The sequence below is a fragment of the Chiloscyllium plagiosum genome, unplaced genomic scaffold, assembly GCF_037043375.1.
Source record: "Chiloscyllium plagiosum isolate Xiang-an unplaced genomic scaffold, Cpla_swu_hap1 HiC_scaffold_7, whole genome shotgun sequence".
In the NCBI taxonomy this organism is placed as follows: Eukaryota; Metazoa; Chordata; class Chondrichthyes; order Orectolobiformes; family Hemiscylliidae; genus Chiloscyllium; species Chiloscyllium plagiosum.
Genome location: NW_028270145.1, coordinates 73,197,017 through 73,217,080, shown reverse-complemented (window position 1 = coordinate 73,217,080; position 20,064 = coordinate 73,197,017). Strand labels below are relative to the sequence as shown.

The window sequence follows — 20,064 nt, the reverse complement described above, 5'->3', positions numbered from 1 at the left end:
AAAGTAGTACGTGTTGTATAAAATGATATTCCATGAAAATAAGTGGCTTAAACTTGCATGTCCTGCCTGCGAAATGAGGGTGAAATAAATCTAGTAACGAACTAATCTTGCTGGAGGCCTGATTTTGTTTTCAGCAACAATGGGATGAAACATTGGTCATCACACCAGTATGCCATAGTTTTTCAGGAATTACTTTAATCTGTTGATTAAAGATCTCAGGCTGAATCTTAGGCAACTGTTTATGAGCATTTACTAAGAATAACAGTTATAGGGCTTCATCTAGTCTTAAAATTAGAAGACAGGAGGAACTGGTGTTGGACTGGAGTGTACAAAGTTAAAAATCACAGAACACCAGGTTATAGTCCAACAGGTTTATTTGGAAGCATGAGCTTTCAGAGCACTGCTCCTTCATCAGGTGGTTGTGGAGTATAATTTCGTAAGTCACAGAATTCATAGCAAAGTCTACAGTGTGATGCAACTGAAATTATATATTGAAAAAGACCTGGATTGTTTGTTAAGTCTCTCATCTTTTAGAATGACCATGTTGGTTTCAGTTCTTTCATATGTAAATCCCAGAACTTTTTTTTCAAAGTTACATTCTCGTGAACTTTAACAATAGGTGCCATGTCGCCTCGATAATGCATTAAAGTTGTGAGGCTGTCCATGCCCCAATGTTTAGGCTGATTTTATTTCTAAAAAAGGGATTTACAGAATCTTACATGGATTCATGCAGTTTTTGAGCAAAATAATACGCAAAGGGGTTCAGAAAAGATTTACAAGGACATTGCCAGGTTGGAGGATTTGAGCTATAGGGAGAGGTTGAATAGGCTAGGGCTGTTTTTCCTTGGAGTGTCAGAGGCTATGGGGTGGCCTTATGTAGGTTTACAAAATCGAGGGATATGGATAGGGTAAATAGACAGGTCTTTTCCCTGGGGTGAGGGAGTCCAGAACTTGAGGGCAGATGTTTAGGGTGAGAGGGAAAATATATAAAAGAGACCTAAGGGGCAACCTTTTCATGCAGAGGGTGATGCATGTCTGGAATAGGCTGCCAGAGGTAGTGGTGGAGGCAACATTTAAAAGGCATCTGGATGGTTATATGAATAGAAAGGGTTTGGAGGGATATGGGCCAGGTGCTGGCAGGTGGGACTAGATTGGGTTGGGACAACATTGACGGGTTGGACCGAAGGGTCTGTTTCCATGCTGTATGTCTCTGACTCTGACTGTAATAAGAGTTTCAATACAGCCTAAGAAGCTGGGAGATTAAAAAAGTAAAAATATATCGGGAGGGTGAACAAAGAAATTCTTTCTCAGTGAAATATCCAGAGCAAAGGAGTATAATTTTAAAAGTAAAGCATGACCAGTTAGGAATTAAATCAAATTCAAACAAAGATTAATAAATTTCTAGAACCCCCCTTTCCCAAAAAGGCTGGATAAGTTGATTCAGTTGAAACTTAGACAGATTTTCTTCTTTTAAAATAAAATTAAATAAAAAAAAACAACAGGCAAATGCATCAAAGGCAGGCTGCTGGAGTACAGATACAGTTCTGCCATAGAATAGCAGAATGTAAGTGAAAGGTTCTTACAAAAGATTCACTGTCCAACATTATGGAGTCTGAAGCTTTTCAAAGATATTGTTAATGGGTGGGATTTTATTGTAATACATGAGTTTTTACTTTCACTAGAGAATTGTGTGCACCACTTAATTGAATGGGTTTGATATTTGCACTGCAGAAGCCTGATATCTTGTTCAAATGATGGATCAGATCCATATGTACGACTTTATCTTCTTCCTGACAAAAGCTGGTCAGGCCGGAGAAGAACGCACGTCAAAAAGAAGACTGTGGATCCACAATACGATGAAAAGTAAGTGAATGTAGAGGCAAAAGTATACTATGCACTTGTTTCATAAACAATGGAATTGAGCAGACCTACACAGTACTGGCTTGAGTGGCATGAGAATTTATTCTGTGATTGACAATACATTTTGAATACCTAAACATTGATATTGAACTATTTGAAACTAATTTTGGATTTATGACTAATTGTAAAATCAATTTACGTTTGGACCATGCAAGGTAGTATATTTTTAAAAGGCTGACAAGTTAAATTTCCATAATAGCAACAGAGTCCCAGTTTTCCATCTTGTATTTGATCAGCAGATGGAGAGGACATGACTAAATAGAAAGCACGTAAAATGTGTCTAGGATTCTCAGCAACATCAATGTGTACTGTACATTTTATTTTAAATCAGTCCTGATTGTAGTTTCATTTGCACATCTTTCAGATTTGAGTTTACAGTTTCAATAGGTGAAATTCCAAAACGCAAATTAGACATTGCTGTAAAGAACAACCGGTCATTTGGATCCCATGAGAGGAAAGAGCTTGGAAAGGTAAGTAATTGCTAAATATCACGATTGTGCAAAATATGATGTAATGTTTTCAGTTAAGTTCTTAGCATTCCATGAACAGTTGTTCACTGCTAAGTCCATACACGTTGTTTTACTGTTCCTGAACTATCAATATTTTGCATCTACTACAAATCAAATTTAGTTAACCAGTTGATAAGTGCTTACAGAATAATCTTATATACATAATTTTGATTTTATTGTTCAACTTAGTCACATCAGATTTGACATAGCAAAAATTATGTAAGAAATTTGAGAATGATGTATTGAATATTTCCTATGTATAACTGTACTTCGTATCAAAGGTAAAAAGTTACATTTGATGGTTTCATAGATTGAACAACCCCAAGGAATCCTGTGCAGATGATTATTTTTCACTTGAGCTGGATTTTCATGCCTTTGTCCATTCAAGTACAGTTTCTCGGAATCTGCCCTCATTCCTGTTCCTGGCAGTTTCTCCAGCATGAAATGAGAATATGGGTAATGAGCCCACAACCTGCATTATGGGGATGGACATTTGAAAACCCCTGCAATTTAATGGCGTCATGCAGCTTTTACAAGAAATGGGAGAAACATTAGCTGTAAAAATGCCCCAGGCTAAGTTTAAAAAGTTTTAGATGGTGCATGATGCTTTATTTTTGTCTCAGAAGATGAAAGACAATTAAATTGACCAGTATAACATAAGGATTCAGATACACGAGTCTCCGCTGCAATGGTTAAAGTCCTCTTTTGCATTCTACAATATGGAGAATTTGATATATATGAATGGATGTAGAAGATCCTATTGTTTGATTTTCACATTGTTCTGATGTTTGCTGCAGCGTTAAAGACTCTTGCAGCATCTCTGAGTACTAAACCGCTAAAGCCACCTCAGAACATTGACATTGCTTTTATTTTATTTTGTGAATTTCAAAGACATCAGGCATTCAACATTTTCTTTTTTTTGGTGGAGGGAACAAATCCTACAAATACAACAGAGCCAACGTTCTAGTAAATTGAATCAGGCCATTTTCTGGCCTCACCATCCACCCACATTCATTGTCACTTTAAGAGATGACAGGCTAGAGCTCAGCCGACACCCAAATGCCAAAGACCAAAATATTGAGTGAATAGGCTCTCTTTTGGAAGTCACGCGTGCATTAAGTGCTAACTTCCTGAACCAAAGACAAAAATCTTGCTGTGTGTTTGAATGGAGAGAGGACTGCTATTTACAGCAAAGCCTAACGGCCTGCCTCTCGCTATTATGGGGAGGGATCACTGAATAGTGAACAGGCATTGTAGTGCGGGCTGTACCCCTGCTCCATCTGGACTTTAAGGACAGACATATTGCAGCACCCCTACCCATACACTGGCAAGGTTCTGAATCAAACCAGAGATTTCAAAAGACTAGTGTTTCATAGTTGTCCCATTTCAGCTGTGTTTAGCCACTGCAAGATTGTTTTCTATGACTTATTATTCATTTTAATGGTTGGAACTTTACTGCAGAAATATTCATGCAAGAATTCTTCTTTCCCAGGTGACCTCAGTACAGCAATTCCTTTTTAAATCTTTGTTTCTGGAATATTTATTTTAATCATCATTGCTGTGTCCCTAAAAAGGAATAGAATTTTAGTGTGTACATCAAGCATAGATAATGCTTCTAAATTGGAGATTATAATCTAATTTTTAAAAAAATTTCTTTTATTGAAGGTTTTGATTGACATCCCAAATGATAAATTAACCCCAGGTTTTACAGAATGGTAAGATGCATTCCTTATTTGTCTTTGAACATTAAAGTAATTAATCAACTGTATGACAGTCTTGAAAAAAGGAAAGAAGAGCAAAAAAAACTAAATTGTTCCACAAGAACTTCTAAATTCCTCACCAAGTATTACTTCAAGGACCTCTACTTTTTTTTTAAAAAGTAATCTCCAATCATCCATATTGCCGGTTTCTCTCTTCCATTCCTGCCACAATCAATGTTGCAAATTAATACATAGACAAATCTGCTTTTTATTGTCTTTAGTTGAGGAGGAATATAAGAATAATCCAGGTATCAGTTTCACTTGTGCAACTAGATTCTAGGGACTGCAAATTATGGAAAGTGTATTCTGAAATTTGCAAACATTGTCGACTGATTTTTCGTTTTAGTCCAAAAATACAATTTTTTTTTATTATTTCTGCAATCTGTCATTTGAAGAATTGTCTGTAACTCTGTTCTTGTACATCCGTTTCAATTGCACACGATTATAAACATTGTGATTCAATGTTTATCTTTCAGTTAGATCTCTTTTCCATAAAAAAACGACAGCGTGGAAATAGGCCATTTGGCCCAACAAGTCCACATTGACCCTCTAAACAGTATCCCATCCAGACCCATTTCCTTACCCTATTACTCCACATTTCCACTGACTAATGCACCTAACGCACATATCCCTGAACACTGAGCAATTTAGCATGGCCAATTCACTTAACCTGCACATCTTTGGACTGTAGGAGGAAACCAGAGGAAATCCATGCAGACAGCGGGAGAATGTACAAACTCCTCACAGTCGCCCGAGGTTGGGATTGAACCCGGGTCGCTGGTGCAATGAGGCAGCAGTGCTAACCACTGAGCCACCATGCTGCCCATAACACATTCTTAACTCATTTACCTGTATTGATTCCAGGAAATTAATTAACCTGGCTAGGCTGGATGAGTCAGGAAGAAGGAAGTGTTCAAAATTTACATTACCAATTTTGTGAAACATCCAAAAGTGTCTTCAATGTAGCACACATTTAAAATTGAATTGTGTGGCAACCACAGAATTCACCACCATGTGTCCATTCTGACATTAACTGTCACTATTTTGAACAGAGGGAAATGAGTGCTCAATGATTGATTGTGGCTTTAACTAACAACTTTCTGAATAATGTGTCAGATTGTAGATATATTTTTAATCTTCAATGAGAAAACTTTACTTCCTATAGTATCTTACTAATTTTTCCTTTTGTCAACTTCATAGGTATAAACTGACTAATGATGGATTGCCAAGAACAGCAACAGAAAACCTTTAATGCTATTAATCCAGAGGCTCACTTGATTTTCAGTGGTTTTGTTTGGAGAAAGATCTGTATATTTTTATGTTAAATCACTGAACAAGCATGCTGTTAAGACTTGATATTTAAATATTTTCTTTAATGTCAAAGGACCACACTATAAGAGACAGAACTGCATATATGCCTAAATTTCATGTCCAAGAGGATCAGTTCTTTCATTAAGCCATTTGCTGTAATGACAGCTGATGGTGAGGAGTTAATTTGAAAATAGCAAAGTAGCTAAAGCTTTTTTGCAGATATGGAGCTACATAATACATTATTCATGCCCCTTGAACATTTTCCCTATTCAAATGTATTTATAGGAAATTGGAAATGTAATTCAAATTGTCCTGTACTTTAAATACTTAAATCTTGCCTGAGATAAACAGTAAAGTCTAGCAACTTTCATTAAACCAACAAAAAAATCTACATTCCCAATTTCATTCCTGAATTTTAAGATTGATACATATAGTGTACATGCAGAAACACTCAAAGATCCTTTTGTAGCATCTCAATTAAATCACTACATAACTGAAGCTTATACGGTTTGAGAGGGTAAGCAACCTATCCACCGTTTAGCCTTTTAAAACACCAATATTATTGGATTTAGAGAAACAGTGGTCATTTGTGGTGTGAAGCCAGGAGTGATACACAGTATTCAAAATGGCGACCAATCAAGGCTTTTGGGTGTGGGGATGGGGGCAAGTGAGTTGATGGGCAAAAAGGGATGTAGGTCAAAGTCAGATAATGGAGCTTAAGTACAGATCATCATAACCCAATTGAATAGTTGAATAGGGGCAGGAGACTGAATAATCCCAAGAGCATGAGTAGACCTTACAAACCTGCTCCACAATTTTCAATATGACCATGCTGATCTTGGATTTTTCCTATGAGTAGCCTTTCCTTGTTCTATCCCATTTAAAATCAAGGGCAACATTTCATGAATCAATGTGTTCATGGACTCTGATTCTTCTTTTCCCTTCTAGTTTGCCATCTCTCAGGCTTAAAGAAATATTCTATGTATCTTGTAAAGCCTGCAAAATTTTAGAGAAAATTTTGAGAACTCAATGTGCCATAACATTCTTATCCTGGCTTTGACACCCATTTTGTACTGAATTCCTTCGTACTATCAATTTTTCCTCCGTTCAAACATTTCCTTTATTTAAGTTTGAGTGAACTATGTTAAAAATCACATTCCTGATGTTAGCTTGAAATATATACACCAGATAAAATTGATTTTTACTAGTACACTGCGTTAACTTTAATATTTCCCTAGATCTTACTAAATTAGAAGCAAACAAATTTAAATAAGATTTTATTTTTAAGCACATTTCTTGATTTGAAAAACCAACTTTTTGTATGAGGTACTTCTAATTTTGGAGCGAGAATTATCTGGTCACAAAATAGTGAGTCATGTTAAAGATTCACATTAATGGATTATGGAAAATCATTTTTAAAAGAACTGATTGCAACATATTTAATTGTTGTAGGAACTGGCCAAATATTGCCAGTTAACACTTATATTAAGGAAAACAGGTCTATTTTTCAGTGTTTACATTTGTAAATGTTATTTGATGTTGGTTAGAGTGTACTGCTTTAAAGAATATGCTCATAAACTGAGCATGGCCACTGAATTATGATTTGCTATTTATTAGCAGCTGTAAATAAACAGATTTCATATGAACTGTTTACTTAATCTTGTTCCTGACAATAAATAAATGTAACATTAAAAAAAAACTGACTTTCCATCCATTAGTCACTAAATCATAGTCAATCTACAAGATTAAATATCAAAAGATATTCCAAGCCATTAACTTCACTGTAGACTTTGAGTAGACCTATGAACAGTAACTAAAGTTGCAATCCACTCAAATTTTCTACAGCTAATGCAGCTCCAGGGAAATTACTCACTTTTGGTGTGCACATTGCCTGCTGAATCTTTGCTTAGGCACAGTTTTCACAGTCTAAGTAAATTGGGTCTGAAACTTGATTGTTGGAGGATGGAAAGGGTACAGTTCATACTACTACTTCCATAAGATCTTATCGCCTGAAATAATCAGGTGATTATTTCAGTTACAGTTTGGTGAAATAGTTAAAGTTCTATTGCTCAAAATCAGAAATGAATATTTAGTACATGAAGTAGTTTTGCTGCATCAGTTCTGCGATGCTGGAGTGTTTTCTAAAACCTCAAATGAATGTTTCCCTATTTATTGAAAACTGTCGTCATTCATTAGCCAAATACCTTAAAACATCACAAATAACAGAATTTTCAATTGCTTGGGGAAAATCTCATACAGCAATAGTAAGCCATGGACCTCCTGATAGCCTGGGATTATTTTTTCCCCTATGAAAGTTAAGTAAATCACTGATGAAGTGAATGTTTCACAAACCCAGTTAAACTTATTTTAACAAGTATGTCCAAAAATAGAGAATCATACATCTTAAATAACATATTTGTAAAACTGAAGACTTGAATGGCTTCCATGAGAGATGCTTATAATTCTCAGCTTTGCTTTATTTTCAGCTTGAGTGTAGAGACTGCTGGTAAAACATGGTCCAAACTGTCTAACTCTGAAACAAAAGGAATATAGCACAAATTTAAATAGTGTTATGCCCAAATAATGCTAAAAATGTCTGAATGAAATTTTCCAACTATCTAGGAAATTCTATGATAAATACAGGGTTACAACACTGAGATTAGCCAATAACTGTATCTGGATTTGAATCCCATACAAAAACCTACATAGAGTCATAGAGATGTACAGCATGGAAACAGACCCTTCAGTCCAACCCGTCCACACTGACCAGACATCCCAATCCAATCTAGTTCCACCTGCCAGCACCTGGCCCATATCCCTCCAAACCCTTCCTATTCATACACCCATCCAAATGCCTCTTAAATGTGGCAATTGTACAAGCCTCCAACACTTCCTCTGGCAGCTCATTCCATACACTTACCACACTGAAACACTTGTCCCATAGGTCTCTTTTATATCTTTCCCCTCTCACCCTAAACCTATGCCCTCTAGTTCTGGACTCCCTGACCACAGAGAAAAGACTTTGCCTACTTACCCTATCCATGCCCCTCATAATTTTTTAAACCTCTATAAGGTCACCCCTCAGCATCCAACGCTCCAGGGAAAACAGTCCCAGCCTGTTTAACCTCTCCCTATTGCTCAAATCCTCCAACCCCGGCAACATCCTTGAAAGGGTTCAGAAAAGATTTACAAGTTTCACAAGATGTTTCCGATAGGAAGGAGACCAGAATTGCATGCAATATTCCAACAATGGCCTCACCAAAGTTCTGTACAGCTGCAACACTACCTCCCAACTCCTGTACTCCATACTCTAGTATGCTTTCCTTTATTGGTCAAATGCCTTCTTCACTATCCTAGCTCCTTGAAAGTGGAGTCGCAGGGAGATATGAACCTGCAGCAACATTCCCTAGGACCTTACCATTAAGTGTATAAGTCCTGCTAAGATTTGCTTTCCCAAAATGCAGCACCTCGCATTTATCTGAATTAAACTCCATCTGCCACTTCTCAGTCCATTGGCCCATCTGGTCCGGATCCTGTTGTAATCTGAGGTAACCTTCTTCGCTGTCCACTATACCTCCAATTTTGGTGTCATCTGTAAACTTACTAACTGTACCTCTTATGCTCGCATCCAAATCATTTATGTAAATGACAAAAAGTAGAGGTCCCAGCACCGATCCTTCTGGCACTCAGACTGGAGGCCTGTGACCAGTGAAGAAACAACCTTGCACAACCACCCTCTGTCTTCTATCTTTGAGCCAGTTCTGAATCCAAATGGTTAGTTCTCCCTGTATTCTGAGAGATCTAACCTTGCTAACCAGTCTCCAATGGGGAACCTTGTCTAACGCCTTACTGAAGTCCATATAGATCACGTCTACCGCTCTGCCCTCATCAATCCTCTTTGTTACTTCAAAAAACTCAATCAAGTTTGTGAGACATGATTTCCTACGCACAAAGTCATGTTGACTATCCCTAATCAGTCCTTGCCTTTCCAAATAAGTGTACATCCTGTCCCTCAGGATTCCCTCCAACAACTTGCCCACCACTAACATCTGGCTCACGGTCTATAGTTCCCTAGCTTTTCCTTACCACCCTTCTTAAACAGTGGCACCACGTTAGCCAACCTCCAGTCTTCTGGCACCTTACCTGTGATTTTCGATGATACAAAAGAGGCCCAGCAATCACTTCTCTAGCTCTACATCTGACTAGAATTGGCAAAATAAATGTAGTTCTTACCCAATATCAGGAGCAAGTCCTTAAAAAGAGTAGAATGCTGGAAAGAATTCTTCATGCTCTTCCAATTTAGTGATTTTTAAAAGGAAAATCAAATGTTTTCAAAGCACTAAATATGGTTTTAACTACTGCATATTCAATCCAAGGGGATCATATACCTTGGGTCATTTGATATTCATTTAATTACGGACAATGAAAAAACCAATCCTCCTCAATGTTGTATTATTGATTTATTGCTCATGGCAATGTATTTTGTACTGCTTCCATCAAAATCTTTCAAGTACACAATGACATGTTTCAGAATGGTACGATGTAGAGTTTGGCATTTCCAAAATGCTAAATGCTATCAATTACTGAGGTGCTGGTGGCAAAAACCACTCCACATTTTTTTAATAAAACCTTTTGGCTTTAGCCTTAGCTCAGTGGCGTTATCCTGCACCTGTGTCAACAGATTGAGACTTTAAATCCAACAGATAATGTAAGCTTTCTAACTGAAATATAAAGGAAGTGCCACGTGGTCATTACAATGAGATAATAAGTAGAGGGTCCACCCAAGTCCTCAAATTCCAAGAGGAGCAGAGACCTTCAACATGTGTCAAGTTAACATTTATCCTTCAACAATACTAAAAATTCACAATGTCACCTTGTTTCAGTGCTGCTTATGGAGTACTCACTTGCTCAAATATTTAATTCTTTCAACAAAGATCATTTTCATTTCTAAAGTTTAATATGATATACTTCTCAATTCTCAGATTTTATTTTTGCAGTATTATCTGTGCATAGGTGTACATCAAGGACCTTCATTGGGGTCATGCGGTTTACTTTACATTGAGAATTGCGCATACATAAGTGCAATTCAGTCCAAACAAAATTTAAACTTTTGCCATTTTATTCTAGTTAGGCTAGCAGAAATAGCATTATTGATTAGCATGTATAGTAGCTTCTATATATGTTAAAATTCTTTGTGAGAAGATTTGTAGCTCGAGTGCTCGTTGTTGTGGTTCTGTTTGCCGAGCTAGGAATTTGTGTTGCAGACGTTTCGTCCCCTGTCTAGGCACCCAAGCACTGAGGATATCACCTAGACGGGGACGAAACGTCTGCAACACAAATTCCCAGCTCGGCGAACAGAACCACAAAAACATGTTAAAAATCTTTTTACATTTTCATACATTATAACATATACTGTTAGTTTGTTATTTAAAACCTTCATGACAAAAATGTGATCATGAATGGTCTGTTACAGTGCTGAAAGATTATTCCATCATACTGAGTCCATGCTGGTGTTTATGCTCCATGTGAATCACTTATTCTAATCCCATTCCCCTCCCCCGCCCCATACATATTTAACTTCTCCTCTAAGGCATCTAGTATTTAGTAGTAAACAGTTCTTCAACTGAATAGAATTGTGGCAGAGAGTTTAAGAGAAAACAAAATCAATTTCTTCTTGCAAATCAGGATCTTTGCCAAGGAGATTCTTTCCAAAACATAAACTTGCTTAAATAAAAATGTCTGCAATGCCAAAAATTCTATTTTCAAAAACTCTACAATGAGAAACTATGCAGATTAGACATTAAGTCATAAGTGTTTACTGATCAATAACAGAAACATTACCTGTCTACATCCTGGGTGCCCAGGATTTGTTGCACTTGTCTGTAGGTGTCGGCTTTGACAAGAGCGCACAGTTTTCCAATCATATTTACTAACACACTAGGTGGTGTGGATTCAGCTGGAAAGTAGTTGGAAGTTTTCAAAGTTATACTATTGCAAGAAAATAAAATTTTAAAATTACTTAAATAAGACTAAACTAAAAAGTTTAGATAGTCATGATTTAATTCGTACTAAATTTGTATTTCTTGTCTTAACAATATTAAACTTAATTTTTATATCATAATGGGACAAATAAAGAGTACACACAATTTTGAAGTTTCTTACCCAACCCTAAGACTTGTCGGAGATTTTTCATAGCATTGTTCATCTCACCAAGTTTACAATATACTTCATTCATTCTAAGGTAGACTCCAGTGAGAGAACTCACATCAAACAGTTTCTGGAAACGAGATACAATAGCTTCCAGTGTTTGTGGTGAAGCACTCTTACGCCCCTAGAATGGTAAACAATTGGTTTGTCCTTATTCCTCACTATTTCACAATGATAAATTATTAGTAATAAGATTCCATTAATGTCTCAGCAACAAGACTTGTTTTATAATGCCTAAACCAATTACTAGATTAAAAAAACTTTTAACACATCCAATTGCCAAAGCAGTTGGAGAAATGTGTACATATAAACAGTCTCCTAAAGGCAAAAAAAAAACAAGTATTACATTGCTCTGATCCAGAGGTCAAATACTACATCCACTGGAGTCATTTATAGAAATAAAACAACTACAACCACCACCAGGACAGAACCCCACTGGTCCTCACCTACCACCCCACCAACCTCCATGTACAACGTATCATCCGCCGTCATTTCCGCCACCTTCAAACGGACCCCACCACCAGGGATATATTTCCCTCCCCTCCCCTATCAGCGTTCTGAAAAGACCACTCCCTCAGTGACTCCCTCGTCAGGTCCACACCCCCCACCAACCCAACCTCCACTCTCGGCACCTTCCCCTGCAACCACAAGAAATGCAAAACTTGCGCCCACACCTGCCCCCTTACTTCTCTCCAAGGCCCCAAGGGACATTTCCATATCTGCCACAAATTCACCTGCACCTCCACACACATCATCTATTGCATCCGCTGCACCCGATGTGGCCTCCTCTGTATTGGGGAGACAGGCTGCCTACTTGCGGAACGTTTCAGAGAACACCTCTGGGACACCCGGACCAACCAACCAACCCAACCACCCCGTAGCCCAACACTTTAACTCCCCCTCCCACTCCACCAAGGACATGCAGGTCCTTGGACTCCTCAATCGCCAGACCATGGCAACACGACGGTTGGAGGAAGAACGCCTCATCTTCTGCCTGGGAAACCTCCAACCACAAGGGATGAACTCAGATTTCTCCAGTTTCCTCATTTCCCCTCCCCCCACCTTGTCTCAGTCAAATCCCTTGAACTCAGCACCGCCTTCCTAACCTGCAATCTTCTTCCTGACCTCTCTACTCCCACCCCACTCCGGCCTATCACCCTCACCTATCGTGTTTCCAACGCCCCTCCCCCAAGTCCCTCCTCCCTACCTTTTATCTTGGCCTGCTGGACAAACTTTGCTCATTCCTGAAGAAGGGCTTATGCCCGAAACGTCGATTCTCCTGTTCCTTGGATGCTGCCTGACCTACTGCGCTTTTCCAGCAACACATTTTCAGCTCTGATCTCCAGCATCTGCAGCCCTCACTTTCTCCCCAATTACAATAGAAAGGCAAACTCATTTGTCCTTTTCAAGTATGATCTAGCTACTTCAACACTTTTTCCCATAATTTGTGTCTTCTAGCACTTAAAAAATTTAGCAGTATATTTATAAAAACACTTAAAGATGGTGAGTTATTTTGATCACAATTTTAAGTGGCTGGCAAATTTCAACATCAGCTTTAACTAATTGTAAATGCCCATCCACCAGGATAAGAGTGTGTTTGCCTGTCCCAAGATACCATACTTTGAAGGAAGTCATGCAAAAGGACTTAATCTCCTGTGTGGTTTTCATAAACTAATAGGTAACATTAGAAATGGTAAACAACCAGGCAGAAGTATGTTAAAAGCATTAAGCAAATAGGTAAACACATTTACAAGGCAAAAAACAAACAGATAACTGATGATTGAGTAGAATGGTCTAAGAAAGAAAGAAATTTTGAGAAGAAAAGGATAGATTAATAAGTTTGTAGATTTTAAAGGTATTGAGGATATGGGGAGACTAGGAATATTGCATTGAGATAGAGGATCAACCATAATCTTAGTGAATAGCAGAACTAGAAAACAATGGCAACATGCCTTTACTATAGCCAACAGTGAGGTGTTTCGCCAAAGCTATTATAAAATTTGGTGGGTACAAAATGTGCAGACAATCTATTGCAGGCCCAGTTGAACAAACTGCTGCACACACAGCAATGAAAAGCATTGTAAGTCTAAATTCAGCTTTTAAAACTGACCTGCAACAAGGAGCTGCAGATGTATAATTTTCTGACATTCACAAAACATGCTGGATTTGGACTTCCTAAAAGTGTAATGTACATCGACAGTATACAGTAAAAGGTTCACCAGCAGATTTCCTTGAAATTGACCCAGAAATAAAAGAATTGAAGGATGAGCTATGTATCTCCAACACTAAAATTTTATTTAAAGTTAGGTTCAACAGCTATTTTTATTCAAAATAATCAAAATTGATGGCAAAATAATCCTTTGCTTTGATTAAATGTTCAGATTAGTAAAGGTTTCATGCAAGAATTTAACAAATACCCAATTGTAGAATGTAATTTATGATGTTAGGAATTTGTTATGATCAGGCTTGATAGACCATAATCTTTTGAAAAAATAGAATGTGTGGAAGAATGAAGGATAATAATATAGGCAGGCAGATTCAGGATTGAATTAACAACACAAAAGTACTAATAACAGGTAATGTAATGATTCTAAACTGAGTAAAGGTACACAATCCTTTATCCAAGATAGTCAGGGCCAGCTGTTTTTCAGAATTCAGAATTTTTCAAATTTTGGAACAAATGTAGCGCCCCCTGTACGTTTCAGTGCAGTACCCCGTATTCAAACATCAATACTGCAGCAAAAACATATGAATATTTATTCCACTTAGTGTGAGTAAAGACTAGAAATACTACTACAGTTTATTTATAGAGTAATATACTGATAAATTAAATACTAGACCATAAACACTCAAAGACATTTTATTTCCAGAAAAACATTCCACGAAAAACATTCGGTAAAACTTAAACATACACTGCTTCAGCACAATGACTGATGACGTTTTGAAGTACTTCAAGTGTCATCTGTCTCATGAACATAGGTTTCTGTCTAAATAGTCTCTCTTTTAATTGAGTAAATTGCAATAATCTCTTATTCACTAATAAATGAACGTTGTCTAAGGCCAGCAATTAACTGATCACACATTTTCACCACATTGTCTATGGGGATTTTTTCAACTGTTCTCAAAGTCATCATCATCATCACCACCACCACTACTGTCCTCATACTTATCTGTATTTAACACCATTTCAGCAATTTTCCCATCACTCAAGGAATGCACAAAAGGTGTATCATAGAAATGCTGAACATTGTCATCGATGTCAGCTTCCTATAATTTTTTTTTACACTTTTGTCCAATAAACTTCATACATAAGTTACAAGGTTTGCTAAGATCTTTTTCTAATCAGTGACACAAAACCCTTCAAAGTTCTCATCTATAGGTTCATTTACTTCAAACATCGTTGTAGGCCACAGTCTGTGCCAAGCATTTGTTAATGCTGATTTATCAACATCCTTCCAAACATTAGCAATTGCGTAAATGCCATCCATAATACTAAACTCTTTCAGGAAATCTTGGATTCCTACTCCTCCGTTGACTGCAGCAAGCATACAGTGTAAAAAAATAGTTTTATACTTGCTCTTCATGGAGCATAAAATTCCTTGGTCACAAGGCTGTAATACAGATATCACATTAGGTCCAAGTAAATGCCAAAAACATTATTTAAGTTCAGCAGAGGGATGTGTAGAGCAGTTGTTCAGGAACAATAATATTTTACAGTTTTTGTCCAATTCAGCTTGCCTGCAATGAGCTCGTGCCACTGGTATGAACTGGTTACTGAACCAGTCAAAAAGCATTTCTCACGTTACCCATGCTTTCTTATTTGCATAATAATGCACAGGTAAATTGTGTACACCTTTCAGATGTTTGCTTTTCTAATCACTGCCCAGTTCACCTTGTGTGCCTGCAGCATTGGCACACCCAAGAATAGTTAATCTATCCTTAATATTCGTAGTATTCTAGCTTGTTTCATGGCCAACAAATCAGTCAGTGGCATACGTTCACTTCTTCATTGTCAAATCCACTCCATCAACACATGGTTAAGATCTTAATTTTTTGCCCTATGCAGTGTTTTCCTATTTTTCATTAGTTTATGGTCATCACAATTACCATAAAACTTCAGTAACTTGCCTGTTTCTTTAAATCATGTATAGTGGTAGTTCTGACACCAAGCTTCTGCAATAACTCCACTTGCTGCATTATTGATAACGTAAGATGCTTCCTTTCCTTTTTATTATCGTTACGCATAGATGTACCTGCAGCTCTTTTTGGCATTTTCACAGTGAAATTAAACACAATTAAACACAGTGGAAAAACAAATACACAACTGACGCCAGCCAGTGCTGGGCCACACCACCGCGTGTATTGAGCGGGTGTGGACTTCGCACACCAAACAAACCTTGATATGCAGACATGACTGACGCACCAAAAAAAAACCTCAAATTTTGGAATTTCAGATAAAGGATTGTGTACTTGTATACACACACAAACTTTGAATACCATGAAACAGACACTTGTACTTCATTTCTAGTTTAAATTACAATAACTTCAGTGCAACTAATTGTCAGTCCACAATCTGATAAGATGCATGTACATTAAAATATCTTGTGAACCAGATTTTCCTGGGTTGTAGAGCAAATTTTTCCTCCTTCTAAGTTTTATCGTACAGGCGTAGTATGTCTATTTCTGGGGCAGAAGGTCTGGGTTCAAGTCCCACTTCCCTTGGAGATGTGTCATAACAGCGTAAAAACAATGACTGCAGATGCTGGAAACCAGAATCTGGATTGGTGGTGCTGGAAAAGCACAGCAGTTCATGGAACCTTCCGAGGAGGAGTAAAATCGACGTTTCGGGCAAAAGACCTTCATCAGGAATACAGACAGAGTGCCTGAAGAGTGGAGAGATAAATGAGAGGAGGATGGGGGTGGGGAGTAAGTAGCATAATGACCTTGGAGTCGCAGTGGGAGAGGGAACTCCCTGAGATTCTTGTAGAGAGAGGAGGAAAACTTCTTCAAGGCAGGCATCCTTGCAAGAGGATTCGCAGTAGGGTTAAAATCAACTAGTGTATCATAACATAACTTTGAAGTAAAATTCTTACTTTAAAATATTTGTTTGACTGTGTTCATCTCTTAATGTGAATCTACAGTCATCGAAAATTTCAATCCATTGGTACAATGGATTTTAAACTTGGAAAAAGCTCACCTCCCTAAAAGTTGCCAAACAATATCAATACAAGTTTCAGTACATTTTTTGGCAGGGCAGTTTGCTCAGTTGGCTGGACAGCTGGTTTGCAATGCAGACACCAATACCGTGGGTTAAATTTCTGCACCAACTGAGATTATCACAAAAAGGTCCTACTTTCTCAACTTCTCCCTTCCCGAGATATGATGACCCTCAGGTTAAACCATCACCAGTTAGAACAGTACAGCACGTAAAAGATCCTTCAGCCCTCAATGTTGTACTCTAAGATCAAACTAATGTACATACCCTTCATTTTATTATCATCCATGTGCCTATCCAAGAGTCGTTTAAATACCCCTAATGTATCTATTACCGCTGGCAGCGCATACCACACACCCACCTCTGACATCTCCCCTAACCTTTCCTCCAATCACCTTAAAAAATGCCGCATAATAGCCATTTCCGCCCTGGGAAAAAATGTCTGGCTATCCACTCTATGCCTCTCATCATCTTGTACACTTCTATCAAGTCACCTCTCAACTTTCTTTGCTCCAATGAGAAAAGGTCTAGCTCCCTCAACCTTTCTTCATAAGACATACCCTCCAGTCCAAGCAGCATCCTGGGAAATCTTCTCTGCACCCTTTCTATGATGAGGTGACCAGAACAACTTGGCCACCACTGATGTAAGACTGACTGGTCTGTAATTCCCAGAGTTATCCCTATTTCCTTTTGTGAACAAGGGAATAACATTTGCCATCCTCCAATCATCTGGTACTACTCCAGTGGGCAGTGAGGATGCAAAGATCATTGCCAAAGGCGCAGCAATCTCTTCCCTCGCTTCCCGTAGTAACCTTGGAAACATCCTGTCTGGCCCAGGGATTTAGCTATCCTCATGTTTTTCAAAATCCTCCTTCTTAACGTCAACCTGCTTGATATCAGTCTGTTTCATGCTATCCTCACAAATAACAAGATCCCTCTCAGTAGTGAATACTGAAGCAAAGCATTCATTAAGGACCTCCCCTACCACCTTCAACTCCAGGCACAAGTTCCCTCCATTATCCCTAGTGGATCGGCCCAACCCTCACTCTGGTCATCCTCTTGTTCCTCACATAAGTGTAGAATGCCTTGGGTCCTTAATCCTAACCGCTGATGCTTTTTCATGACCCTTCTAGCTCTCCTAAGTCCATTCTTCGTTCCTTCCTGGCTACGTTGTACCCCTCTAGAGCCCTATCTGATTCTTGCTTCCTCAACTTTAAATAAGCTTCCTTCTTCCTCTTGACTAGATGTTCCACATCTCTTGTCATCCAAGGTTCCTTCACCCTACCAAGCCTTCCTTGCCTCAGTGGGACAAACCTCTTCAGCACTCACACAAGTGCCCCCTAAACAACCTCCACATTTCTGTTGTGCATTTCCCGGAGAACAGCTGTTCCCAATTTATGCTCCACAATTCCTACCTAATAGCATTGTAATTCCCCCTCCCCCAATTAAATACTTCACCATACCGTCTGCTCCTATCCCGGTCCATGACTACAGTAGAGGTCAGGGAGTTATACTCGCTATCACCAAAATGCTCTCCCACCAAGAGATCTGACACCTGGCCTGGTTCAATGCCAAGCACCAAATCCAATATGGCCTCTCGTCTAGACGGCCTATCTACATATTGACAGATTTTGTCAGGTGTGTCCAGGATACACCTGACAAATCTGCTCCAAACTATTTGCCTAATCAATATTAGGGAAGTTGAAGCTGTCTCTTTAATGAGAGTACACAGTAGGACTATGGAGACAAATATTTATCGGCAAGATCTGGCCTTTTGGCAGTGTTTTCCATCCTTAATTGATCATTACAGATCAATTCTGCATAATAACAACTGAAGAGGTTGGTTACATTTAGAAATAACATGTGCAAGTGGTTAAAGGATGGCAGTAAATAACAGTGGCATGGCCTTGTGCCAAACTAATCTTTTTTCTAATCAAACATTCTACTTATCTGGACTCCACAGAATCTTGGAACTGAAGGATGATTCAACAATGTAGCAGAGTGCCTAGTAGAGATGCAGGTCATATTTATATTGATTTAATTAACTTTATTGATCTAATTGTTTGACAACAATACTCCATTTATATCCTTAATTTATGCAACGTGTTCTATCTATTGTCCTTTATTTTCTACATCCCACAAGAATTTATTTTAAAATGTGCAAATAGTCTGGAGTGAAAGGGAAAACATATGAAATTTTATTCTGAGATTTACCTTCTGTAGTTTGGAATGATCTGCTGTGAACTGAGACCTCTCACAAACCACAGGTACAAGAAAATGTACATCAGTGACTCCCAATTCTTTGCAAATATTCTTAGGAAAAGAAATAAAACTAGATGATAAATGTAGTAAATATAATTTTCTCAGCATTATGTAAATAAATGACATCATCCTTCTTTGTGGAATAACAGTAAAAACATACGAACAAACATAGGTCATTCATTCCTTTAAGCCTAATTCAAGACACAGCTAATCATCTAATTTAATACCACCCACCCACATCTTACATAATACTTCATTAGCAACCAAAATTATATTGATTTCTGTCTCAAACACGCTTAATGGTTGAGCTTAAGCAGCACCTCTGGGGTAGAGAATTTCAAACTCTTCTTGTCTGAGTGCTGAAATTCCACCTCATGTAAATGGCCTTCACTTAATTCTGAGATTATGTCCTTTGGTTTTAGGGTCACCCCACGTCAACATTCTCAGGACATGAGTTTGTATCATAACATGGCGGGGGGACATTTGAATTGAATTTTAAAAACTGGAATAAAAAAAAGAATCCAAATGGTGACCAGATAACAATTGCCAATTGCTATAAAAAAGACCTATTTAGTTCACTAATGTTCTTTAGATAAGGAGATCTGCCAACTATACTTGGAATGCTCTGCATGTGACACCAGATCCATAGCAATATGAGGATAGTTCAATCACTCTGGGAAATTAGGGATGGGCAATAAATACTGGCATAATCAACACAGACTACATTCCATGACTGAATATATTAAAAAGACGTCTTTCCCTCATTCTTCAAAACTCTAGAAAATACAGATATGGTCTCCTCAATCTTTCCTCATAATACAATCCATTCCTCTGTGAAATAAATCGGGTGAACCTCTGCTGCATGCCTGTGGAAAGTAAG

At 38.0% G+C, this 20,064-nt stretch overlaps 2 protein-coding genes across 2 annotated transcripts in view; one reads left to right on the top strand and one right to left on the bottom strand.

Annotated features, from left to right (window-relative positions):
- The window catches only part of LOC122551676 (extended synaptotagmin-3-like), a 142,424-nt gene extending 135,225 nt beyond the window's left edge, over positions 1-7,199 (top strand). The window contains exons 20-23 of the mRNA XM_043693985.2: positions 1,732-1,863; positions 2,285-2,390; positions 4,095-4,144; positions 5,390-7,199. Coding sequence (XP_043549920.2) covers positions 1,732-1,863; positions 2,285-2,390; positions 4,095-4,144; positions 5,390-5,441 — 340 coding nt within the window. The 3' untranslated portion in view covers positions 5,442-7,199. The remainder of the gene's footprint in view (positions 1-1,731; positions 1,864-2,284; positions 2,391-4,094; positions 4,145-5,389) is intronic.
- A 439-nt stretch (positions 7,200-7,638) lies between these two features.
- Positions 7,639-20,064, bottom strand: part of LOC122551677 (centrosomal protein of 70 kDa-like) — a 62,615-nt gene continuing 50,189 nt past the window's right edge. Inside the window, 5 exon segments of the mRNA XM_087988572.1 lie at positions 7,639-8,033; positions 9,734-9,762; positions 9,764-9,811; positions 11,342-11,456; positions 11,663-11,831. Coding sequence (XP_087844698.1) covers positions 7,966-8,033; positions 9,734-9,762; positions 9,764-9,811; positions 11,342-11,456; positions 11,663-11,831 — 429 coding nt within the window. The 3' untranslated portion in view covers positions 7,639-7,965.